This window comes from Aethalodelphis obliquidens, unplaced genomic scaffold (assembly GCF_003676395.1).
Source record: "Aethalodelphis obliquidens isolate GAN/ISIS:26980383/991018 unplaced genomic scaffold, ASM367639v1 scaffold86, whole genome shotgun sequence".
Lineage (NCBI taxonomy): Eukaryota > Metazoa > Chordata > Mammalia > Artiodactyla > Delphinidae > Aethalodelphis > Aethalodelphis obliquidens.
The window spans coordinates 3,936,107-3,956,365 of NW_020838030.1; the positions used below are offsets into that span (position 1 = coordinate 3,936,107).

The 20,259-nt window shown below is 50.1% G+C and overlaps 1 protein-coding gene across 1 annotated transcript in view; it reads right to left on the reverse strand.

Moving 5' to 3' along the window:
- The window catches only part of SLC6A11 (solute carrier family 6 member 11), a 121,626-nt gene that overhangs the window by 27,379 nt on the left and 73,988 nt on the right, over window positions 1-20,259 (reverse strand). The window contains exon 7 of the mRNA XM_027093850.1: window positions 4,422-4,525. Coding sequence (XP_026949651.1) covers window positions 4,422-4,525 — 104 coding nt within the window. The remainder of the gene's footprint in view (window positions 1-4,421; window positions 4,526-20,259) is intronic.

Below are 20,259 nucleotides of genomic sequence, written 5' to 3' on the forward strand. Positions count from 1 at the left end.
AATACCTTCTCTCTGGGCCTGACCTTACCAGCTACATGACAAGGTGGCTTGGACAAGAGGGTCTCTTGGGTCTTGTGATTGATTAAGTCATTTTTCAGCCAGTGGTCACTTCCATACCTTCTTCCTTGGGGTAGCGTATATTTCCCTGCCCCAGTGACTTTGGGCTTAGCCACGTGACTTGAGCTATCAGCAGGTGTGACACAAGTGGAGGCTTGAGATGTGCTTGTGCAATTGGTCTTGTCCTTTATCCCTTCTGTGATGTGCCATGAGAAGGACTTTTCCAGGGGAGCTGCTGTCCCTGCAGCCTGGACCCCAGAATGTACACATGGAGCAGGCTTGAGCCTGGCCTGGACCCTGGAGCCAAACCTGCCCAACCCACAGCCTGAAGGAGAGAGTCCCCAGCTGACCAGCAGACTGGTGAGCAATAAAACCGAATGCTTGTTGTGGTGAGCTACTGAGTTCTGGGGCTGCTTGTTACACAGCATTCTTGTGGCAGTGAGTGACTGATACAGGTCCCTTTACAGAACCCTTCTGGCACTGTGGACAGAGGCTGGGCTGGCAGGCCTGGAGACTTTATCTGCAAGACTGATCACCTCCTCTCTAAGGGAAATTCAGCTCAGCCCAGGAGGGCAAAGTTATTCCTAAGGCTGGGGTAAATCTGCCCTGCATGCCTGTTTCTGGCCCCTGACTTATCCAACAGTCCAAAACAAGGCAGCACTGGTGAGCAAAGTGTTTTCTCCATAGCCTCTCCATTCTGGAATTCTCCTGTGTTTTTTGGACCTGCAGTGTTGAATATTGTCACTGAATCCCGAGGCCCAGGGAGGATAGTCACACACTCAAACTGTTTTGTCATCTGCCGGGGAAGCTGGGATGTGAATCTAGTTGTCTCAAACACCAAAGCCCACTCTTTTTCTAGGAGCTACACAGTAACAATGCTCCCTAAGAATTCAGATTTCTAAATCCTGACTTTTGGAAAACAATCTTTGGGCGTCCATGTGGCTGTTGAAAACAAATGTCCCTTATTGCAAGGTTCCCCGCCCCCCCTCCACCCTGAGTGACTTCCTCACATCACAGAGGGACAGAAGCTCTGAGCAGACCCGAGGTGCTTCCAGTCCTGTGCCCTGCACCCCCTTCCTCGGAGCACCCCAACCTCCAAGCAGAGAGAGCTTAGCAGCCTGTGTTCTGAAGTGAGGATTTTCCCCATCTGGTTTGCTCCATCTCCAGCCCTCTAATTCCTTCCCCACGGGGCACCTTCTAGGTGAAGAGCTACGTAAGAAGCACTTTGAAGTTGGCAGGAGCTGAGCTGGGCTTTGAAGACCTCCAGAAGCTATTATGCTGTCGGAAGAGAGGGTATTAATTTACTCCCTCTGAGTTGGGAAGATGTGCTCAGGGAAAAATTTGGAAACAGAAATAAAAGGAGCCCTCAGATTTTGCAATGTCACCTAGGGGATTTGCTTTCTGCTACTGACAGGAGGGGAAAAAACCTGCCTGTTGGAGGCGGAAGCAGAAGGGATCTGGGGCAGTCAGCATATTTCACCCACCTGCTTGGCGAGGAAGAAAGTCGCCATTGTCACTGCCCTGAGACGAGGCATGATATCCCAGCCTGCTAACGACGCATTCTCGGCCAAATCCTTGCTGACTGCAGTAGCTGGGGAAGAACTGGCCAGGCCTGGGAGTGAGGGATAGGGGTGCAGGAGCCAGAAAGGCCCAGGTTCAAAGCCACGTTCCATCGAGCAAGTGGCCTACCCCCGGCCTCAGTTTCCTCATCTGGATAATGGTGTGGCTCCTTCCTTGCATCCTTACACTTCAGCCAGTGTTCTCCTAGGCTTGAGGAATGGTGGTGAACAAGAGGACCCAGACTGTGTCCTCATGGAGCTGACGGCCAAGCTGGAGGTGATGGACAGTGACCTAGAGATTTCCGCAACGCCCAGCACGGAGGGCCCGCGCTGGACGCTGGCTGCTGACGTGCTGACAGCTGTACGCAGACAGCATCCGGAGGGTGTCACACTCAACCCAGACCAGAGGTCTGCCCGCTGCTCTCCCTGTGCCTGCGCCCTTCTCTTCTTACCCGTGGTTCTAGTTTCTATCGTGGCTGACAGTGTGCTACATCTCATCCCCCAGACCCACCTCCTGTGAATGCCTTGGAGGATGAGAGGCTCTTCTGGACAACCTGGTCTGACCTCCCACCTCTCTAACATCCCTCTGCCCAACAGTACCCAAATGACTTCTCTGCCTAACGGCCCAGGGACAGCAGAACCCACTGGCTTCCCCTGGGGCCTCTCCTCCAGCATGTTGGATCTGCCCCCTTTCATTGCCTTGGTTTCCCCAAGTGGCAGTCTCTATAGACTGGAGCTGTGTGTATCTCCAAAGGTAGCGATTTGGGCATCTCACACTTAGTGACACATACAGCACACGGCTGACTTAACAAATGGGTTGGTAAAGCGATCACAAAGCCAGCTTTCAGGGAGGATGCAGCAGAGTGGTAGGATGGAGATTAGAAGAACGTGGCCAGAGTCCAGGTCTACCACACCTAGCTGGAGGAATGACATCCATGAGCCTCAATTTCCCTCCCTCGAAGATGGGGATAACACGGGAGGGACTTCATCACTGACAAAAGTTCTCTGAAATGATGCTCCCACTCGAGCCACACAACAACCAAGTGATGTGGCTGTCACCTCCGAGTTCCCATCCCACCAACAGACTGGGACATGGCCCCTCTCACTGTACCCTCACCTGCATCAAACAGGGGTCATTTTTAGACCACAGCTCATGTGCTAGTTAAGAAAAATAAGCTCATTATTTAAAAGTGTGTTGCTGATTTTTCTCTTGGTGTTTTAGGGTTTTTCATATGGGCCTGTTTGTAATCTTTAGGTATTAGGGGTGCCAACACTTTGAGTATCATATTATATGTTGTTCGTATGCCCTTTAACTTTGTAGATGATTTTCATGTTTTGCTTGGAGATGTAATGCGGGAGGTATATAGATAACATTTGTATTAATGTGACTTTTTAAAAATTATAAAAGCAATATGTACTCAAGAGTAAAGACAAGGCAAAACAAAACCTTTAAATTGTACAGGAAGGTATAGGTAGAAAAAGCCTGTCTCCCCATCTCTGACTTCTGTGTCTCTCTTCAGAGGTGGCTCTTTTTAAGTTTCCTCTGTATCTTCCCAGAAATTTAGAAGTTCTAGATATTTATGCGAATCAATCTGTCACTTCCTTCCTGATTTAATGATTTTGATGTTTCCATATCTTTCGCATTATGAAAACAATATTTTACTCCTCATCTTAGGATGGCTTTCTTTTAAAAAATATTTAACTGTTGAATCAATCTGACACTTATTATGGTGCATATGTGGGGCAAGGTGAGGATCTATCCTAATTACTTCCACCAAAATACTTATCCTATCTCAGAATTGTTTGCTGAAAAACCCTTCCTTTTCCAATGAACCTGTGTTCAGGGACGGCTTCACTGCCATTAGTCCACGAGTTTCTACATTAGAATAAGGAGCTCTGGAACTCGGGGACAGAGATGTGCTGTCCAGCCTTCTCTGCGTATTCATCGTCTATGACCAGGCACTGATTCAGGGGTGCAGCGACCCCAGCCAACAGGCCTAGAGTTAGAGACCAGGGTGCAAAGTTCACTTCCGCCAGGCACTGCTGGGTGACCCTAGCCAAGTCCCTGGGCCTCTGTGGACTCAGCCTCTGGGTAGAAACCAGGCTGCAGGCATGAGGACCAGGCAGCCAGGGTCACACAGCCTCAGGCTCACCTCCCCATGTGGGCCCCTTCCCCACGCTGGGTGCGGCCAGCTGCAGGAAGCCAGGGAGGGAGGGAGGCCTGTCCAGAGAGGGGCGGCAGGGCACTGGTTATTCCAAGTGGGACTGGACAGGACCCTACAGTCAAGTGTGAAGAAGCAGGAAAGAAATTCCTGAACAGAAGGCAGAACAAGGCCCTTCGTGTCAGAAGACCTGGGTTCAAGTCCCAGCATTGCTCTACTTACTTGCACTTAATGTGCACTTGCACTTTACTTACTTTCCTTCATTGCACTTACTTGCCGTGTAACCTTGGGCCAATCATTCATCCTGGGATAAAGCTTTGCTGTATGGGGTAGGATGGAGGCCTGAGTCCCATTCCCGGAGTAGACTCACTTTGCAGCCTGGAACGCACTCTGATCATGTTTATTATTCTCCTAGCTCCTCTGTTGGACCATTCTTTGACCCTGGGGTGGGGAGAGGCTGACAAATAGCCCAGGGTCCTCTCCAGTTCCACCTGGAATGGCTGGTGCCCTGCCGCCCCTCTCTTAACAGGCCTCTTTCCCTCACCCAGACCTGCAAGGTGAGAAGATGACCGTGAACTAGCCGGGCAGCATGGAGGGCTCTCGGGTTTGGTGGAGAGCTGGCAGGGCCTGGGGAAATGCTCACCTGTAGCAGTTGTTGTTATAAGTGTTATAACTTCCCAGAGCAGTCAGACAACCCAGGCAGATGGCATAGGAGAAAAAGATCTGCGTCCCAGCATCTACCCAGACCTGTAGGAAGGCACAAAGAAGTTGGCAGAAAGAGAAGTCAGATGTGGGGGGGGGGGGGGGGGGGGGGGGATGGCCCCGTTCTCTGAAAGCCCCCACCCACACCCAACCTCCAAAAAGACTCCACAAAGGGACAATCAAATGTCCTCATCTCAGGAATGCATTTTTTTTAGAAGTTTTATTCTTGGGGTGATTAAATATAAACGGCCTTAGTTAAAACCAGAATTTTCTGGACTTTATGGACAGTAGTTCACCAAATAGCAAGAATTTGGGTTTTAGGACTCTGCTCCAGCTGTGTGACCTTGGAAAAGTTACTTAACCTCTCTGAGGCTTAGTCTCCTGAACTGCAAAGTGGGGAATAAACTTCCCTCTCAGGACTGTTGAAGCCAAAACAAGTGATTTTTTCTGCTTTACGATTAAGACCACCACGAGAAAAGCTCTCTCGGGTATTTTTGAACTCACAGAGCTTACTTACCATGTATACCAGGGGACCATTCACCATGGGGCCCAATTACAATGAAACCCCATTTTTCCTCCAGGTCTGGAGACTTCTCTCACTCTGCCCCATGTGCTCGGCCAGAGGACAGGGAAATGAGATGCGGGAGGCCCTCCCACCAAATCTTTACCACCTTTCCAAAGAGGTGCATTTGGGCTTCCTATGTGATACACGTGGAAACTACTTTCTTAGTCTCCAAGCTTGCCTCCAACAAAACCTGCCGTGGAAGCCCTGACACGCACAACAGGAATTATGGTGGCTTCTCTAACACCCCCCTGGACTCTCTCTGAGCGCTGCTCCTAGAAGCTACCAAGGAAAATCCACAGCTAAAACCCAAATGCAGCTGATGAGACTGAAGCTTGAGAAGCAGCTGCCATCTAGAGAATGGGGCAACTTGCTCAAGACCACACAGCTGGGAGCGGCAGACGCAAGTCCAAGGAGACACACCGCTAGAGAAACATGTGTAGCCAACCCCAGAATTTCAAAAAACCTCTAGTGTAGGGCTTCCCTGGTGGCGCAGTGGTTGAGAGTCCGCCTGCCGATGCAGGGGACATGGGTTCGTGCCCCGGTCCGGGAAGATCCCACATGCCACGGAGCGGCTGGGCCCGTGAGCCATGGCCGCTGAGCCTGCGCGTCCAGAGCCTGTGCTCCGCAACGAGAGAGGCCACAACAGTGAGAGGCTGCGTACCGAAAAAAAACCCCAAAAAAACCATCTGGTGTAACCCCCCACCCAACACAGGACTCTCTTCTGAGTACTTTTGACAGAATGGTCTCTGCTTGACTACCACCAGTGATGCGGAGCTCACTACCTTTTGACACAGCCCCTTTCTTTTTCTTAAGAGAACTCTGACCATTAGAGCATTTCTTAAAATGAGAGAAAATCTCCCTTCCTGTTTCCCTGGCTCTGGGGCCACATCTCCCTCTCCTCTGTGGCAGCACTTTACAGATCTGAAGAACCCTCTGGAACACAGCCTTTTCCAGGCAAATTATCTTAACTTCCTCTCTCTTGGGGATTTGATTACACAGTACAGGTCACTCTATCCTGGATTTGCTTGCTTGTTAAATCATTCAAGAAACATTTATTAAAAGTGAAGATCACAGTGCTGCTTTTCAACCTAAAAAGTGGTACATTGTCTTCCTCTAAAAGGAGCCTTCGCATTCAGTGTCTCAGCGCTAAATGAGAAACGCAGGGAAAGCTCTTTCATGACGTGTATGTGTGTGTGTGGAGGGGGTGCCAGCAGATCAGAGCGGGCGGAGACACGGCGAGGAGGAAATGGGAAGAGGGAATATTAAAAAACTTTTCCAAGAAAGGGGAGTTGGGAGACAGGGTGGTTGTGAGAGAGAAAATAATTTAGGGAGGATTTTTTTTAAATAGCAGAAACTTGAGGATGCTTTAAATGTTGACAGGAAGGGCCCAATGCGAAAAAAAACAATGTTGAAGATTTGGGAGAGAAATGGATGTATTTTAAAGTCCTCCTGCTGTGCCTCAGTCTCCCCATTCGCCACCTCAGCGCACTCCCTTTTCTCCTCGGTAAGGCCAGTAAACCATATGGAGAAGCAAAACACAGGGCAGCTCCTAACCCAGAAAGCAAGGCCAGATCCCAGCAGCGAGGTGCTGGGACGCTCAGCACGCGAACACGTGTGGTTTCTAGAGCCTCAGCAAACGGGGTGTCCCTCTCCCCAGAACCTTCACGGAGTGCACAGACCAGAGTGAGAGAAGCCTCCAGACCCGTGGGAAACCTGGGGGCTTCATCACAACTGGGCCCCATGGCGAATGGCCCCACCCTCCCCACATGGTACATAAACCCCTCCGTGAGTTCAAAAACACCCAAGAGAGCTTTCCATCCACACGTCCCAAAGATGGGGCCTCAAACCACGCTTTCCACCCGCAGGGGATTTTTCTTGCAGTTTGCTCGTTGCACCCAGCACTAAAACAGGCATCTGCTGTTTTTGCCCACCCGGCACCCATCTCCCCTTTTCAGGTAACAGCACCCCAATTTTACTTTGAAAAGCCACCTCTTCCCCACCCAGGCCAATCAAAGCATTTCTCTTGGCCACAGTGGCTGGTTCGGGGATGAGCATATGATGCAAACCAAGCCAATGAAACTCAGTCCTGGGACTTTGAGTGGAGCTACTGCAAATGGGACACATTCTTTTCTCTTGGAGATATTAAGCTTGTAACTGCTGGGGGTCATCGCTGACCATGAGTGAAGAGCCTGCCTGAGAATAAAGCCAATGCAGAGGAAAGCAGAGTTTAGAGCAAAGAAAGACTAATATTGGAGATATGACTCAAGTCCCTGGATCCAGCCACACCTGAAATCAGGCCTACCTGAGAGTATTTCAGTTTCAGAGGCCTATAATTCCTCTTTTTCTTAAGTCAGTTTGAATGGGACTGCTGTCACTTCAAGCACTTCAAGTGACTGCTGTCACTTCTGACTAATAGCAACATTAAGATCTTAGAAAAACCTAGGGGCTCTAAGCCCAAATTCTTCAATCAATCCTGAATTACCAATGACCAAGCATTTATTGAGTGCCTTCTGTATGCAGAACCCTGTGCCAGGCTCTGAAAGAGGTACTGTACAATTATTTATAGCACTCCATCTCTGTCTGCAGGTGAGATAAAAGGAAACATTCAGAGAACAAGATACCCAGTACCTGGGAGTGGTAGAGGAGGGGAAAGATTAACATGTGCTAGGGCAATCAGAGAAGGCTGTCTGGAGGAGGCACACCTTTAAAGAATAGAGAAGTGATGAAAGAGGACACATTGGGTATGGAGGTTCACGTGAGAGAGGAATGTGTTCTCGATGATTTTTTTTTTCTTGCTCCCCTACCTCTGTAGGAAAAAGGCTGTCATTTTTATTCAGATGATTACCATTAAATCAACACCTTTATACAATACCCTTAGCCCTCCCCCTGTTGGCTCCCTACTATGAGGAATATTGAAATTAGCCACATCTTCTCTTTCTTTCTTCCCTTTCCTCTAGAATCTAATTTGAAGAAATATTCGTTTCCAGTTAATACCTAAAGGCATTACGTGAATTTACTTTACTTTTCATATACACACTCCCTTCTCTCCCAATTTTTAATACTTGTACTGTATCTGTATTATCAGAACATACAACCATTTCATATTATACTGTCCCCCTTTTGCCGTTATTTAGTGTGAGTTCTACAGGTGACTATAAATTTAATGCTCACCCCCAGCCATTATGTTAATACCTCTCCAGTCAACTTTGTTGTAGCTTGTTCTCTAGTAAATTCCTCTGGAAAGGCTTATGGGAAATATATTTCCTGGGTTCTTTCATGTTCCTAACAGTTGATCTGTGGCTTTTGTACCTGAAAGTTAGGTTGGCTGCATATAAAATCCTTGGTTCTCTTTTTCTCTTCCTGAGTACTTTGATGTTGCTTAGTTGTCTCCTGGCACAAAGCGATGGGGTAGAAAAGTCTGACGCCACTCTAATTTGTTTCCCCTTATAAAAGCATTTACTCTTTTTGTCTGAATTATCAACAGGTTTGTTGCTTTCTCTTGGAAGTCCAATAATTCTAATATTATTCTAATAACAACATGTCTTAATGTTGATTATTCTGGGTTATTTTTCCCAGGCTTGTGATATACTTCTTCAAGATGCAAATTCGAGTCTCCTCTTTTATTTCAGGGGGAAAAAATTCCTGAATAATTGTTTTTAGTATGTGTTCTCTTCCATGACTTTGGATTTCTCCTTTGGGGACTTGTTTGTTTGTTGGATCTTCTTTATTTCTATACCTATCACTTTTTCTTACATTCTTTAAAAACTTTCTTCATTTGTTTTTTCTTTCATAAGCTGTCCTTCCTGTCAGCTCTCCTTTCAAATATTCTTTTTGCCTAACAATTTCATTTATGCTAGCGTTTCATAGCATCTATTGTTTCTTCATTTCTTTTAGCTTGTTGTGAAATATTAAGTTGCTGGGTCTTTGTGGAATGTGTTCATTATCTGTAGGAACACTATTCTGCTCCTAATTCTTTTTCTTATAATAGCTTTGTATGAGACTTGATTGCAATCCTTTTCTGGTGCTCACATGTAGGTGACGTGCTTTTTTTTTTTTTTTTTTTTTTGGTACTCTTAGTAGGAGGTTTTCTTGTGTAGATTTTCTGGCCTCAAAGGTCTAGAGTTGCCTCTTCCGACAGTACCAAAAAGTCTTTAAAACTATAGCCACGCAGAGAGTACTTTCTGCAATTACTGTTCTCCACTCTTATCCAGAATTTCTCTTTGTTTCCTCTACTGTCTTTGTCCTGCTCAATTCGGATTCTGTTTTCAGTGGTTTCTCCTCAATGTGGGGGTCCTGTCTGACCACAGAGCCTCAGCTGGTCAGTCTGTAGAGTTCCCAGGTCCCAGACCCCTGCCTGAACTTCCCACAGTCCTCTCACACTCACCTGTGACTTGCAGCCTGAACACATCCCTCCTAGTTTCAGCTGACATTCTCAGATGGGTGCACCAACCTTCTATTCCCAGTGCCCTCTCCTTCTATGGGTGAATACATGTTAGAGATTTATGGGTTTCCTGTCTCTCAGCCTTCTGTATCCCTTTGCCTTCCTCTTCCTCTACCTCTTCATCTTCATCTCATCCCATAGAGTGGACACCATGCAGATGTTACTGCTGTTGGTATTTGACCTGTTCACCTTTTGTGGTTCATGGGGCCACCTAGTTATGCTGAAGGTACCATCCATATGCTTTTTGGTTTACTATCCTAGTTTCTCTGTTTAGGTGTGGAGATTCTGGAAAATTAAAAAAAAATTTTTTTCTGTTGCCATCTTGTCTCCTTGGTTCTCAAGACATTTTCAGAGGGCAGATTAAAGAAGACTGGTCTTGACTGGGGGTGAGAGACGGATCCCCAGAACTGAGGGATGTGGTGGATGGGGGTGTAACACTAGAGGATGAGCCAGTTTTTTAAAGGGAGGTTCGAGGTACAATGTGGGGGAAGTGGGTACGAGTATAGTCTAGACAAGGCATTAGGTGAGCTGTTCAGGAGATAGGCAGAAAGTTTAGGGCTAAATATTGCAGTCTGGGCTTGAGACACAGATTAGCAAGTCATCAGGATTTTAGTACTAACTTATCGTCTCCTTGACTCCAGATCCAAAGCTCTGTCCACTGGCCTTTTCTATTTTCCACATTTGATAAACCAGTGTTGATTCAACTTTTCTGCTGAGATACATGCTTACTGGGCCTGCAGAGCCCGAGGAGCTTCAGGATTCGATTTCTTGAAAAAGTCTCACAAAGAAGCATGATATGTCTTCACATGGACTCTACACCATCGGACTCCTCAGCAGACAGGCATACCTGATGCACGTCTATGTTCTTGAACACACCTGTGGCTGCGAAAATGCCACAGGGTTCCAACTGTTAGCCTCCCTACAACCTTTGTTTAGGAAGAAACGAATGAACTCACTGGGGGAGCTGTATGTGTTAAGGCTACGCTGAAATAAACAATAACCCCCCGAGCCTCAATGGCTTAGCACCACAGAAGTTTATTTCCCGCCTACACAAAGCACATGGCAGACTGTGGAGGGGCTGGCTCTCTTCCACCCAATGACAGCGAGCAAGCCCTCCTACCTCATCATGATACCCCCAGGTCAGCACAGCCTCTGACGCAGAGGAACAGACTACGAGAGCTTTGTTTGGGAAGGTGGGTTTTTTTTTTTTTTTTTAAATTCATTCATTAATTTTTTGCTGCGTTGGGTCTTCACTGCTGCGCGCGGGCTTTCTCTAGTTGTGGCGAGAGGGGGCTACTCTTCGTTGCAGTGCGCGGGCTTCTCATTGCAGTGGTTTCTCTTGTTGTGGAGCACCGGCTCTAGGCACGTGGGCTTCAGTAGTTGTGGCACGTGGGCTTCAGTAGTTGTGGCTCGCAGGCTCTAGAGCGCAGGCTCAGTAGTTGTGGCGCACGGGCTTAGTTGCTCCGCAGCATGTGGGATCTTCCCAGACCAGGGCTCGAACCCATGTTCCCTGCATTGGCAGGCGGATTCTTAACCACTGCGCCACCAGGGAAGTCCCATGTTCGGGAAGTTTTTAGAACCAGACTTGTAATTACTAATACCACCCTGCCCACACACCACTGACCAGAACCAAGTCCCGTGATCCCAACTTAAAGACAAGGAAGTCTGGGAATGTCTCTTCCCATTTCACTCAGGAAGAGAAAAAATAGATGGTTAGTGAACAGAAAGCATTGCCTCTGCTACAGGCATTATCCCAAGTCTTTTTCACCTAAGGCGATTTCCTTCTTCAACTAGGAATTCCACAAACACCCAGAGATCAAACTAGATCATGGTGGCCACTGGAACGATTTGACAGAATGATTTGCAAAGAGAGGCTAATAAAACAGGCCAACAGGACATTCATGAACCTTCTACCAGTTTGGTGATGCCTTAGGAAGTGGGAATCTTGAGTCACCATTTGTTGAAAACCTACCGTGTACGCAAGGCTTTCATGGAACCATCTCATAACTGACACAACCATCTCACTAGGCAGTACTGTCACCTCCATCTTTAGAGAAGAGGAAGCGATCCATAGACGGTAAAACAGCTAACAAGGGACAGAGTCAGGTTTGAACCCCAGGCGTTCTGGCTCCACATTTTAAAGAGAAAAGCTGGGGCCTCCTGGTGCACTGCGCAGGCCTGGACTCTCGGCAGGGGTTTAAACAGCTCTGTGGCTGTGAGGTCAACAAGACAAAAACCACCCCACCTCCATGAAAGGAAGACCAGGCAACTGAGCCCCACTGACCAGCATCTCCCAGGACGCCATAAAGGGGGCAGCTCAGTGGAGAAAGGCCTTCCTAGTTCTCAAGAGAATTTGAAGAGAAAACAGTCTCCACAGAACAAACCCTAAGGAAGCTGGGTCAGTAGCTGAGAAACGGATCGCTCCCCATGTTCTGCAGCAATGAATGGGGGGCGTTCTGGCTGCGTGGCAGGGGCCGTCCACATTCAGAGGTTTGGAGGACAGATGTGCATGGGAACCAGGGAGCAGAGTCCCTTTGGAAGAGAAGTGGTCCTGCCCTCCTAGCTCTGGGGCGACTTCACTGCTTTCAGACCAACTTGTTCCGATGAGCCCTGGTGCACAGTAGGTGTAGAAAGCAATGGATCAGGGTGTAACCCTCCTTCCCAACTGGATTGGTGGGGCCCAGCCGGGAGAAGCAAGGAAGGACGGACGGACCAGGACACACTCTTCCCTACCAAGCTCAGGAGCTACACTGTCAAGATGGACGCTTAGTACCCACTGCCCCTGTCCACACGGACAGCACTTTAGAGCGCACAAGGCATCGTCCTACATCCTGTGACTGCCCTGGGGTGGGCATCATCACGCCCAGGTTAGAGACAGCCGTTGGCGGGGGGGACACGGAAAACGCCTGTCCTCTCTCCCTCTTCCCCCTTTGACCTCATATGTAGAATGTCTAATCTCCTAGAAGCTCGAGGGCAAAAGCGTCACATCTTTTTCTCACCCCTTGGAGAGAAGAGACTACCCTGATTGGGGAGACCTGGGAGAGGGTCAGTGTGCATAGTGGTGAGCCCCTCCCTCCTTCTCTTGCGCACAGAAGATTAAATAAGATGATGTGTGTGAAACAAGTACTCAGCACAGAGCCCAGCTCTTGGAGAGCCCTGAGGAAGTGCTCAGAAACCCAGCCGTGAGCTCCAACAGCAGGCACTTAGTCCATGTGAATCCCTTCTCAGGATCTACCGGTCCTCACAAATCTGGAGGAGAAGAAAAAAGCCTCTTTTCCCTTTTCTCCCCACGGTGCACAAGCACCAAGTGTCCACTGTGTGCCAGGCAAAGTTCCAGGAGCTCCTGCCCTCAGGGAGCTTACTACCTTCTAGCAGGAGAGACAGGCCACAAACACGGGCAGATAGGCTGGAACACGGCATCTGGTGGAGACGAGCAAGTGGGCGGATGGTGAGAGGCAGGGGCGTGGGGCAGCGGGGCCGGGGCCCTGCTCTGTGAAGGGGCAGTTGCAGATGTGACCTGCTGCAGTGTCTTAAGGCAGCACGGGCTACAGAAAGAAGATCCCCCAGAAATGTGCTTTCATGTCGACAAAGAGCCGCCAGTCAGAGCAGAAGGGCAGCAACTCTGCCAGGGATCAAAGCTGGCGCCAGCAGGTGGGCCTGGTCCATCTGTCCCTGTGCCCTGGAGGAGATGGCGTTTGCTGCACTGATGCTCTGAGGTCTCTGACAAACGCAGCGTTAACCCATCCTGCCAGGAAAGCACCAGTGAGAGGAGCCGGTCATCAGAGCACCTGCTCACCTTTGGAAGCACCGATGACACAGCAGGGGCTGTTCTACACACTTCACAAATATTAGACTAACTGTTGAGATCAGTGCAATTATTATCTCCCTTTTATGGATAAAAAACTAACACCCAGAGAGGGGGAGCTTGTTGTCTATTTCGCTTTGGAGAGCTGTACGCACTGGCCACTGTGTGAGGAGTCCCCTTGGGCTTAGGGACAAAACCTCCGGAACCTGGCCCGCCTTGGGGAGAAGGCACTGGAGCATCATATGAAGGGGACTATATCAAACCTGGGCTTTTCCCCAGTGCCTGGTTCTGCACCTCTCTGGGGCTTCATGGAAAGGGCATGAGCTTCAGGGTCAGGTAGACCCAGGCTGGAGCCCTGCACTGCCATTTACCTGCTGTGCAACTCTGGGCAAGTTCCTTCACTTCTCTGAGCCCCAACTTCCTTGTTCACAAAAGAAAGATACAATGAACATAAAGTACGTAAGGGGGTACCTGGTACAGCTCCCTTAATCTGCTTCCTTTTGGTGGCTAATGCTTTTCCACTTCTCATGTGGCTAACGCTATACACAGCATGTACGGTAGCTTCTCCACTGTACATGTTATGAAAACAGGCTCCCAGGTCTTTCCCACCATCCCAGCCCCCTCCCTACCAGGTGAACTAATCAGATTTCTGAGCGGTACCAAATGCGGCCACCGTCCATCACTAAAGCAGAGTCACCCGCCCTTAGGGCCGTGAGCTAGGGTACAACAGGGAGGGGCGGAGGAAGCCAGCACCCCACTGCTCCTGTGCTCCTTGCCCTGCCAAGAAGATGCTAAAACCTCCAGACCCAACAGCACACGCGGCGTCTGGCTCTCGGATCCAAGTAGCCAGGACAGGGCTTGGTGGCCGTCCTGGGCTCATGACCCACAGCCTTCTCTTTCTTTAACATTTTCTTTTCAGACAGACAGCCACACACAGACACACAAACACACACACAACACCACTTTTGTAAGCAGAGCCTTCCACTGAGGTGAAAACATAACGTATATGGCCCGGCAGAAAATAGCTGAATTAAGCTCTTTCTTTTGGCCATTTGTATTGGGAAATAGTCTCAGAAGATTAAAAGTAGGTTAGGAGAATAATACAACAGCTGTGTTTCCAGTGTGTACCTGACAACGGCTTTTGTAGAAGTGAATGATTACATGAATATCACTTCCTTCCCACCTCTTTCACAGCCCCCTCTGGGTTGCTAGGCGCCCTCTCTTCTCCGCTCAGCTAATGCCACATACAGACACTGATGAATGCAGTATGGCCATTATGAGGAAGGGAGTCGAGGCAGGAGGATTCAAGTGCTCCCTCCCTGGTGCATTCAGGGAGGGGAGAGGGCTTTGGGGGAGCCGATTCTGGATATATTTAAATGCTAATGTGCTGGGCAGCCGGGCAGGGCCAGCGGGAACAGTGGTGGGAAGGGGCAGAAGCTCTTGGCCTGCAAGCTCCACTGGAAATATGTTCTGCAGCCTCTGGCTCTGGTGCCAGCCCTTCCCCGGGCAGCCAGCCTTGCCCAGAGGCCCTGCCAGCAAAGTGTCACTGGGCTGAAGGGTTGCACCGTGGGCGGTGAGGGGAGCCTGGGTGTGTCGGCTGACCCCGGTGGCCCCTTTGTGTGGAGCAGGGAGCGGGGTCACGGTGCTGGGCCTTTGCCCGGAGGCTGGACAGCTGTGTCCTGGTCACAGAGTGTGGAGGGAGTGGACGGGCAGTTGCTGGCACTGGGCTGATGGCAGTGACCTCCCTGCCTTATGTGATAGGATCCTGGGGCCATGCGCGTCTACCCCTTAAACCATCGCATGAGACAGTGGAGCCCCATTTTACTAAAGGGCTAAAGAGAGGAGGTTTGGAGCAATGGAGGGCATGAGCAAGGCCTGGAGACAGCACGTTCTTGGTCCTGCGCTGTTCCCGGGACTGTCCACACGGCCTTGGGGGCTACATTTTAGGGCAAGGTCTTCCCCCTAAAGTGTTCCTCTAAGAGGGTGCAACTGGCCTTCTGGATAGGACATTCATTGTGCAGGACGGTCCTGTTCATTGTAGGAGGTTTAGCATCACCCAGTCCCACTCTCTAAATGCCAGAGGTGCCCCCGTCATAGAGGAAACCAGAATTACTCCCCGATGTGTTACTAAATGACCCCTGGGCAGTGGTCCCACCTCTTCTTCTGGGAGAACCAGTGAGGCAGGGGAGTCTGAGCTGGCCTCAGCGGTGGGGCTGCAGAACCCAGCTGCCGTTGCTGGGAACACAAGGCCAGGGTCTTCCGGGCCAAACCGAGCCCCAAGCAGGTGCGTTCTCCTGTGTCATCCGAGCAAGCACTGAGATGGAAATGAAACCTGTCATCTCCCGCCTTAATCACTTCTCTCCTAAGAACCATGGAGCTGGTACAGAGGCAGAGAGCCAGGGAAAGAAAGGGCACATAAGGAGGCTCCAGGCCCTGGGAGAGCCAAGCAGTGGTGTATACTCCAGCCTAGAGAAGGGACTTCCTCAAGAGGAACACAAAACAGCAAGCAGCCATGGCTGGTGAAGGCAGCTGCCTCTGAGTCTGCCCGGAGACAGAGAAGTCAATACATTTAATGACATCATTATGTTCGTTGATTTTTGTCTGTCTCCCCCCAGCTAGAACAGAAGTGCCAGGAGCGCAGGAAGTTCCGTTTTTTCACTGATGCATTCCCCAGCACTTTGCACATTGTCAGCACTCAAAAAATATGTATTGAATGCCACATCTGCTTAGTCTCCAGCACATAGGGATGGGGAATTCAAGGCTTATGCAGAATCCTAGCTACCAGGCCAAGTGGACAGTGTGTTAGACTGAGAGGGTCAGGACACCTGGTTGCAATTCTAGGTTGTCCCGAAAGTTCCTATGTTTTCCCTAAAGTTCTTTCTTTCCTCCTGGCCTCAGTTTTCTAATCTTCAAAATAAGGAAACTGGAATGCAATGAGATGACAAATATATGGCATGTACATCCCATCCCTATTCCTGTCCATGGCAGACATTACTGATCAATCCCACCTATCATTCCTGCCCGTGGCAGGCATTGCTAATCAACCACACAGTCCTTTTGCCCCCAGCTATGGTGGAAAAAGTCCACCACCTGTCAGAGTTGGTAAGCGAGTTAAAACCTGACAGTGATGTACACCGCAGACCTACATAGCAAGGATATGTTTGGGGGTCAGCTGTGACTCATTTTCCTTGGGGTTTTCTGCTGGGGTGTTTCAATCCTACAGTCTTGAAAGCCTAGGAAGACACTGTAACACCACGGAATTTAAGCTCCTACCCACATTACGAACAAACTTCAAGTCAAATGCACAGGGCAGAGAGTCTTTACAAAAGCAAGAAGGAGAACACCACCATGCTCATGGAGATTCACACTTTCAATGGATTTTTGGTACTTGCCCTGGCCTGGAAGGCTGGAGGTAAGTGGCATAAGCAAAGGCCTGGAGGTAGGGAAAAGAAAGGACTGTCTGGAGTTTCCTAGTGGGAACGCTAAGGACTGAGAGAGGGGATGGAACGCTCCTTCCTGAATCCCATGGATTCAGACAGCTGGTACTTCATTCATCACTTCGTCTTTGGCTGAGCTGGGAAAATACCTACGGTAGCCACACGGTGGATGCAGAAGATGCTACTCAAGTCCACGTGAAAATAATTCTGACTGGGGCAAGGCAAAGTGCTCAAATTTTGGCCCGGAGCAGCCTCCCAGAGGGGAGCCATGGTGGCGGGGGAGGGGTGGGGAGGTCAGTCACAGTCAACAATGGAAGAGCTTCCTCCCTGGCTGAGACCCCCAGTCCTGGGATGAGTTCCCTGTTAGTAGAGGTAACCAAGCAGAGCTGGGGATGCGATTCTTGCATTGCCTTGGAAGTTAGGGCAGAAGATCTCTGAGGTTTTCTGCTGGTAAGAAACTTGATGGTCAGTGGGTCAATTCCCCTCAACAACGTTTTCTGAGCACCATATGTATCTGCCAGGCATGGCCAATACGGAGATAATTCAGAACGCTGATCCCCTGCTCAGAGGCTAGCAATCTAGCAAGTGTATGTGAGGAAAGGAAGTCAGCCAAGTGCCTTCCCTGGTCACACAGAGTCAGACAGATCTGGCTGGGTGCCAGCTCTGCTGGGCGACTTCAAGGAGGTCACTCCTCGAGCCTCAGTTTCTTTGTGGGCACAATGGGAAGAACAACAGCTCCAGGGGGTTCTGGAGACAAGACTCAGTGTGTGTAGAGCGCATGCTGGCACCCGGCTCACAGTAACTGCTCATCCAGTGGGAGGGGCTGAGTGGCCACAGATGGCTCATGACTTCCGGCTTGAGAAGAATCTTTGAAGGGTCTGGGGGCTGTGTAGGTGTGTCCCAGGAGGGTAAGCAGAAGAAAAGTCAGCTCTTCTCGGCACAGTCAGGGGCTGGTCCCAGAGCCCCGCCGCCTCCCCCACCTGCTATGAAAGCTCCACCAGGGGCAGGACGCTGGCCCCCTTGCAGAGGCTCAGAACTGCCCCGACAGCTGCCCAACAAGCCTCCTTCTCAGTCACACCTCCTTCCTCCCCCAAGCCCACAGACAAACCTCAGGGAGCGGGGCTCTGAAGGCCTCAGGGCACCTCTCTGTCTCCCTGGGGCCATCGCCTCCGGGTGGCATTAGGAGCGAGAACAAAGGGGAAACCCGCTGAGGCTGTGTGGGCCTTCATGGCTGCCTGTGTGAGCATCGCCTGGGGATGCAAAGACACTCTTGCTCCTGAAAAAAGAAGGTGGGTGGGTTCCTTAATCATCTCAGCCACAGAAATCCAGGATCCCAAGCCCTTGCAGACTCCCTCTCTGCTGGGGGCTCACGAAGCTGACTGTTCGTCTCATGTGGTCCTCGCCACACCTCAAGTCAGATGCTGTTATTATCTCCACTTACAGGCCAGGAAACAGAGGCCCAGAGAGGCTATAGAAGTGGCCCTGGATCAGGCAGCCAGTAGGAGGAAGACCCAAACCCAGACTTGTTGACCCCAAATTCCTCCCTTTAATCTCCCCAATAGACTTCCACCATCTCAACCAAGAGGAGAGAGCCCCAGGCGACCAGCCTATCACCCGAGTCTCTGCTCCTCCCAGGCCCACATCCCAGGGGATGCGGTGCTTGACATCCACGGACCTGCCTGTGTCCGCTCACAAATTCTCCCTCCACCGCCCACTCCCACCCCACGTCCTTGCCAGCCTTCACGGTCACATAGCCATCTGCTCCACACTGCCCCTCCTCTGCTCATCTGAACGGAGAGGTGACAGCCTTCAACGATACCAGATGCTCGGGAGGCTGACTAACAGAGCAGCAAGCCCAGAGTGCCCAGGAAGAGGGCAGAAGCAGGTCCAGAGACTGTGTGCGTGCACGACCGTCACAATATGGCAGGCTGCCCCCCACCCATGAGCTGCGAGGCCGTCTTCCTGACCACGCACGTCAAGGTCGTGCAGGGTGAGAAAACAGGAGCGATGGCGAACCTCACGTGAGCACGCACGGGAGACAAGACAGGCCGCCACAACACTCCCTCCCAAGTGATGCTACAGGAGGCTGGCCTCGGCTCTGGGCAAAGCCACCTGACAGAGGGACTGTCCTCACTCCTCACGCCTCTCTCAGTGACGTCCCTGGGCATCTGCTTGAGCAACAAAACCAAGAATGACAGAATGACCAGTTTAAAAATAAATCAAGACATGAATGTTGAAGTCTTTGGGGAGTGAAGTGTGCCAATGTCTGCAACTTACTCTGAAATGTATCCAAAGAGATAAAATGGATGGATAGACACAAGTCCTGGGAAGGTCTGGGATGAAGCCAACACAGCAAAACGTTGATGGCGGAATCTAGGTAGCGAGTAGTATGTGAGTGTTCCCTGGGCAGGTAGGACCAACAGGATGCTGGAGAGGACGCTCCCATCCAGCAGTGGGAACTGTGGACTCACTGCGGAGATGGGTCCATAATCGCCAAGGGGGAGGGACACGCTTCCCAGGGACACGTCGGGAGAAGATGTGTGTTTTGTGGCCGGTACCTCACGAGCGCGTCGGTGGGGACTAAACTGAGGAAATCGTAGCTCTGCCCAGGTGACAGTCAGGGGCCAAACCCAGCGTTCAGTCAGCGACCAGAAATCTCGGAGTCTTCTGGGATTCACAAGTCTCCTTGACCTCACCTCAAAGATTAAAAACACATTTGAATTCTTTAAATCCTCCAGCTGTGATTTGTGGATTTATCTGAGCAGGGCTTAAACCTCACTGTCAGCCACAACTCCTTTTAGGCTGAGGTGGAACAATCCTCCAGGGTTCAAGAGAGGTTCAGGAGTGGTGACCAAGAAGGCACAAGGGCACACACCCCCACCCACCCCCACCGTCGCCCTCTGCACGGTTTCACGGATACATTTGATGCTCTGTCTCTGAGGCATTCACTAAGATGTCCGTGTCTGCAATGTGTTTTCCTCATCTGTCTCTCTTAGAGAACATTTACTTTCTTCCTCCCTTTGTGTCTTCTCTACTCTGTCACCTATTTCGAGGTATAAACAATCATCATGGCAGCCCCTTTCTGGGCAGGAGCCTAGCGCTGAGATGATGGCATTCTACAACAGGTGTTTAGTGAGCACGTACTGGGTGCTGGGCAGCATGGAAGCCCCCATGGGGGAGGTATGGTTGAAAGAGATGCTGTCTATGTTCTGGAAGGGTAGTCTTGGGTGGTGAGCCCGTGTAGTTTGGATTAAGCCCCCAAGGATGTTAATCACGTATTTGCTTAGAATGGCATTCATCCAACCCTCTTCCCCCACTTACTTACATGGCCTTGAGAACTCTTAATGTGCTATCATCTATAACCTTGGAGACATGTGGGTGATTTATAACATAAAAATATTCACATGCTCATAGATAAATCATCTCCAATCTCTGGGTCTAACTTTCGTAGAAGGACATTTTAAAGATTAATTCCTGGGCTCTGGCTCCTTTATTAATCATACACATACAACCGCTAATAGGAACTTCCTG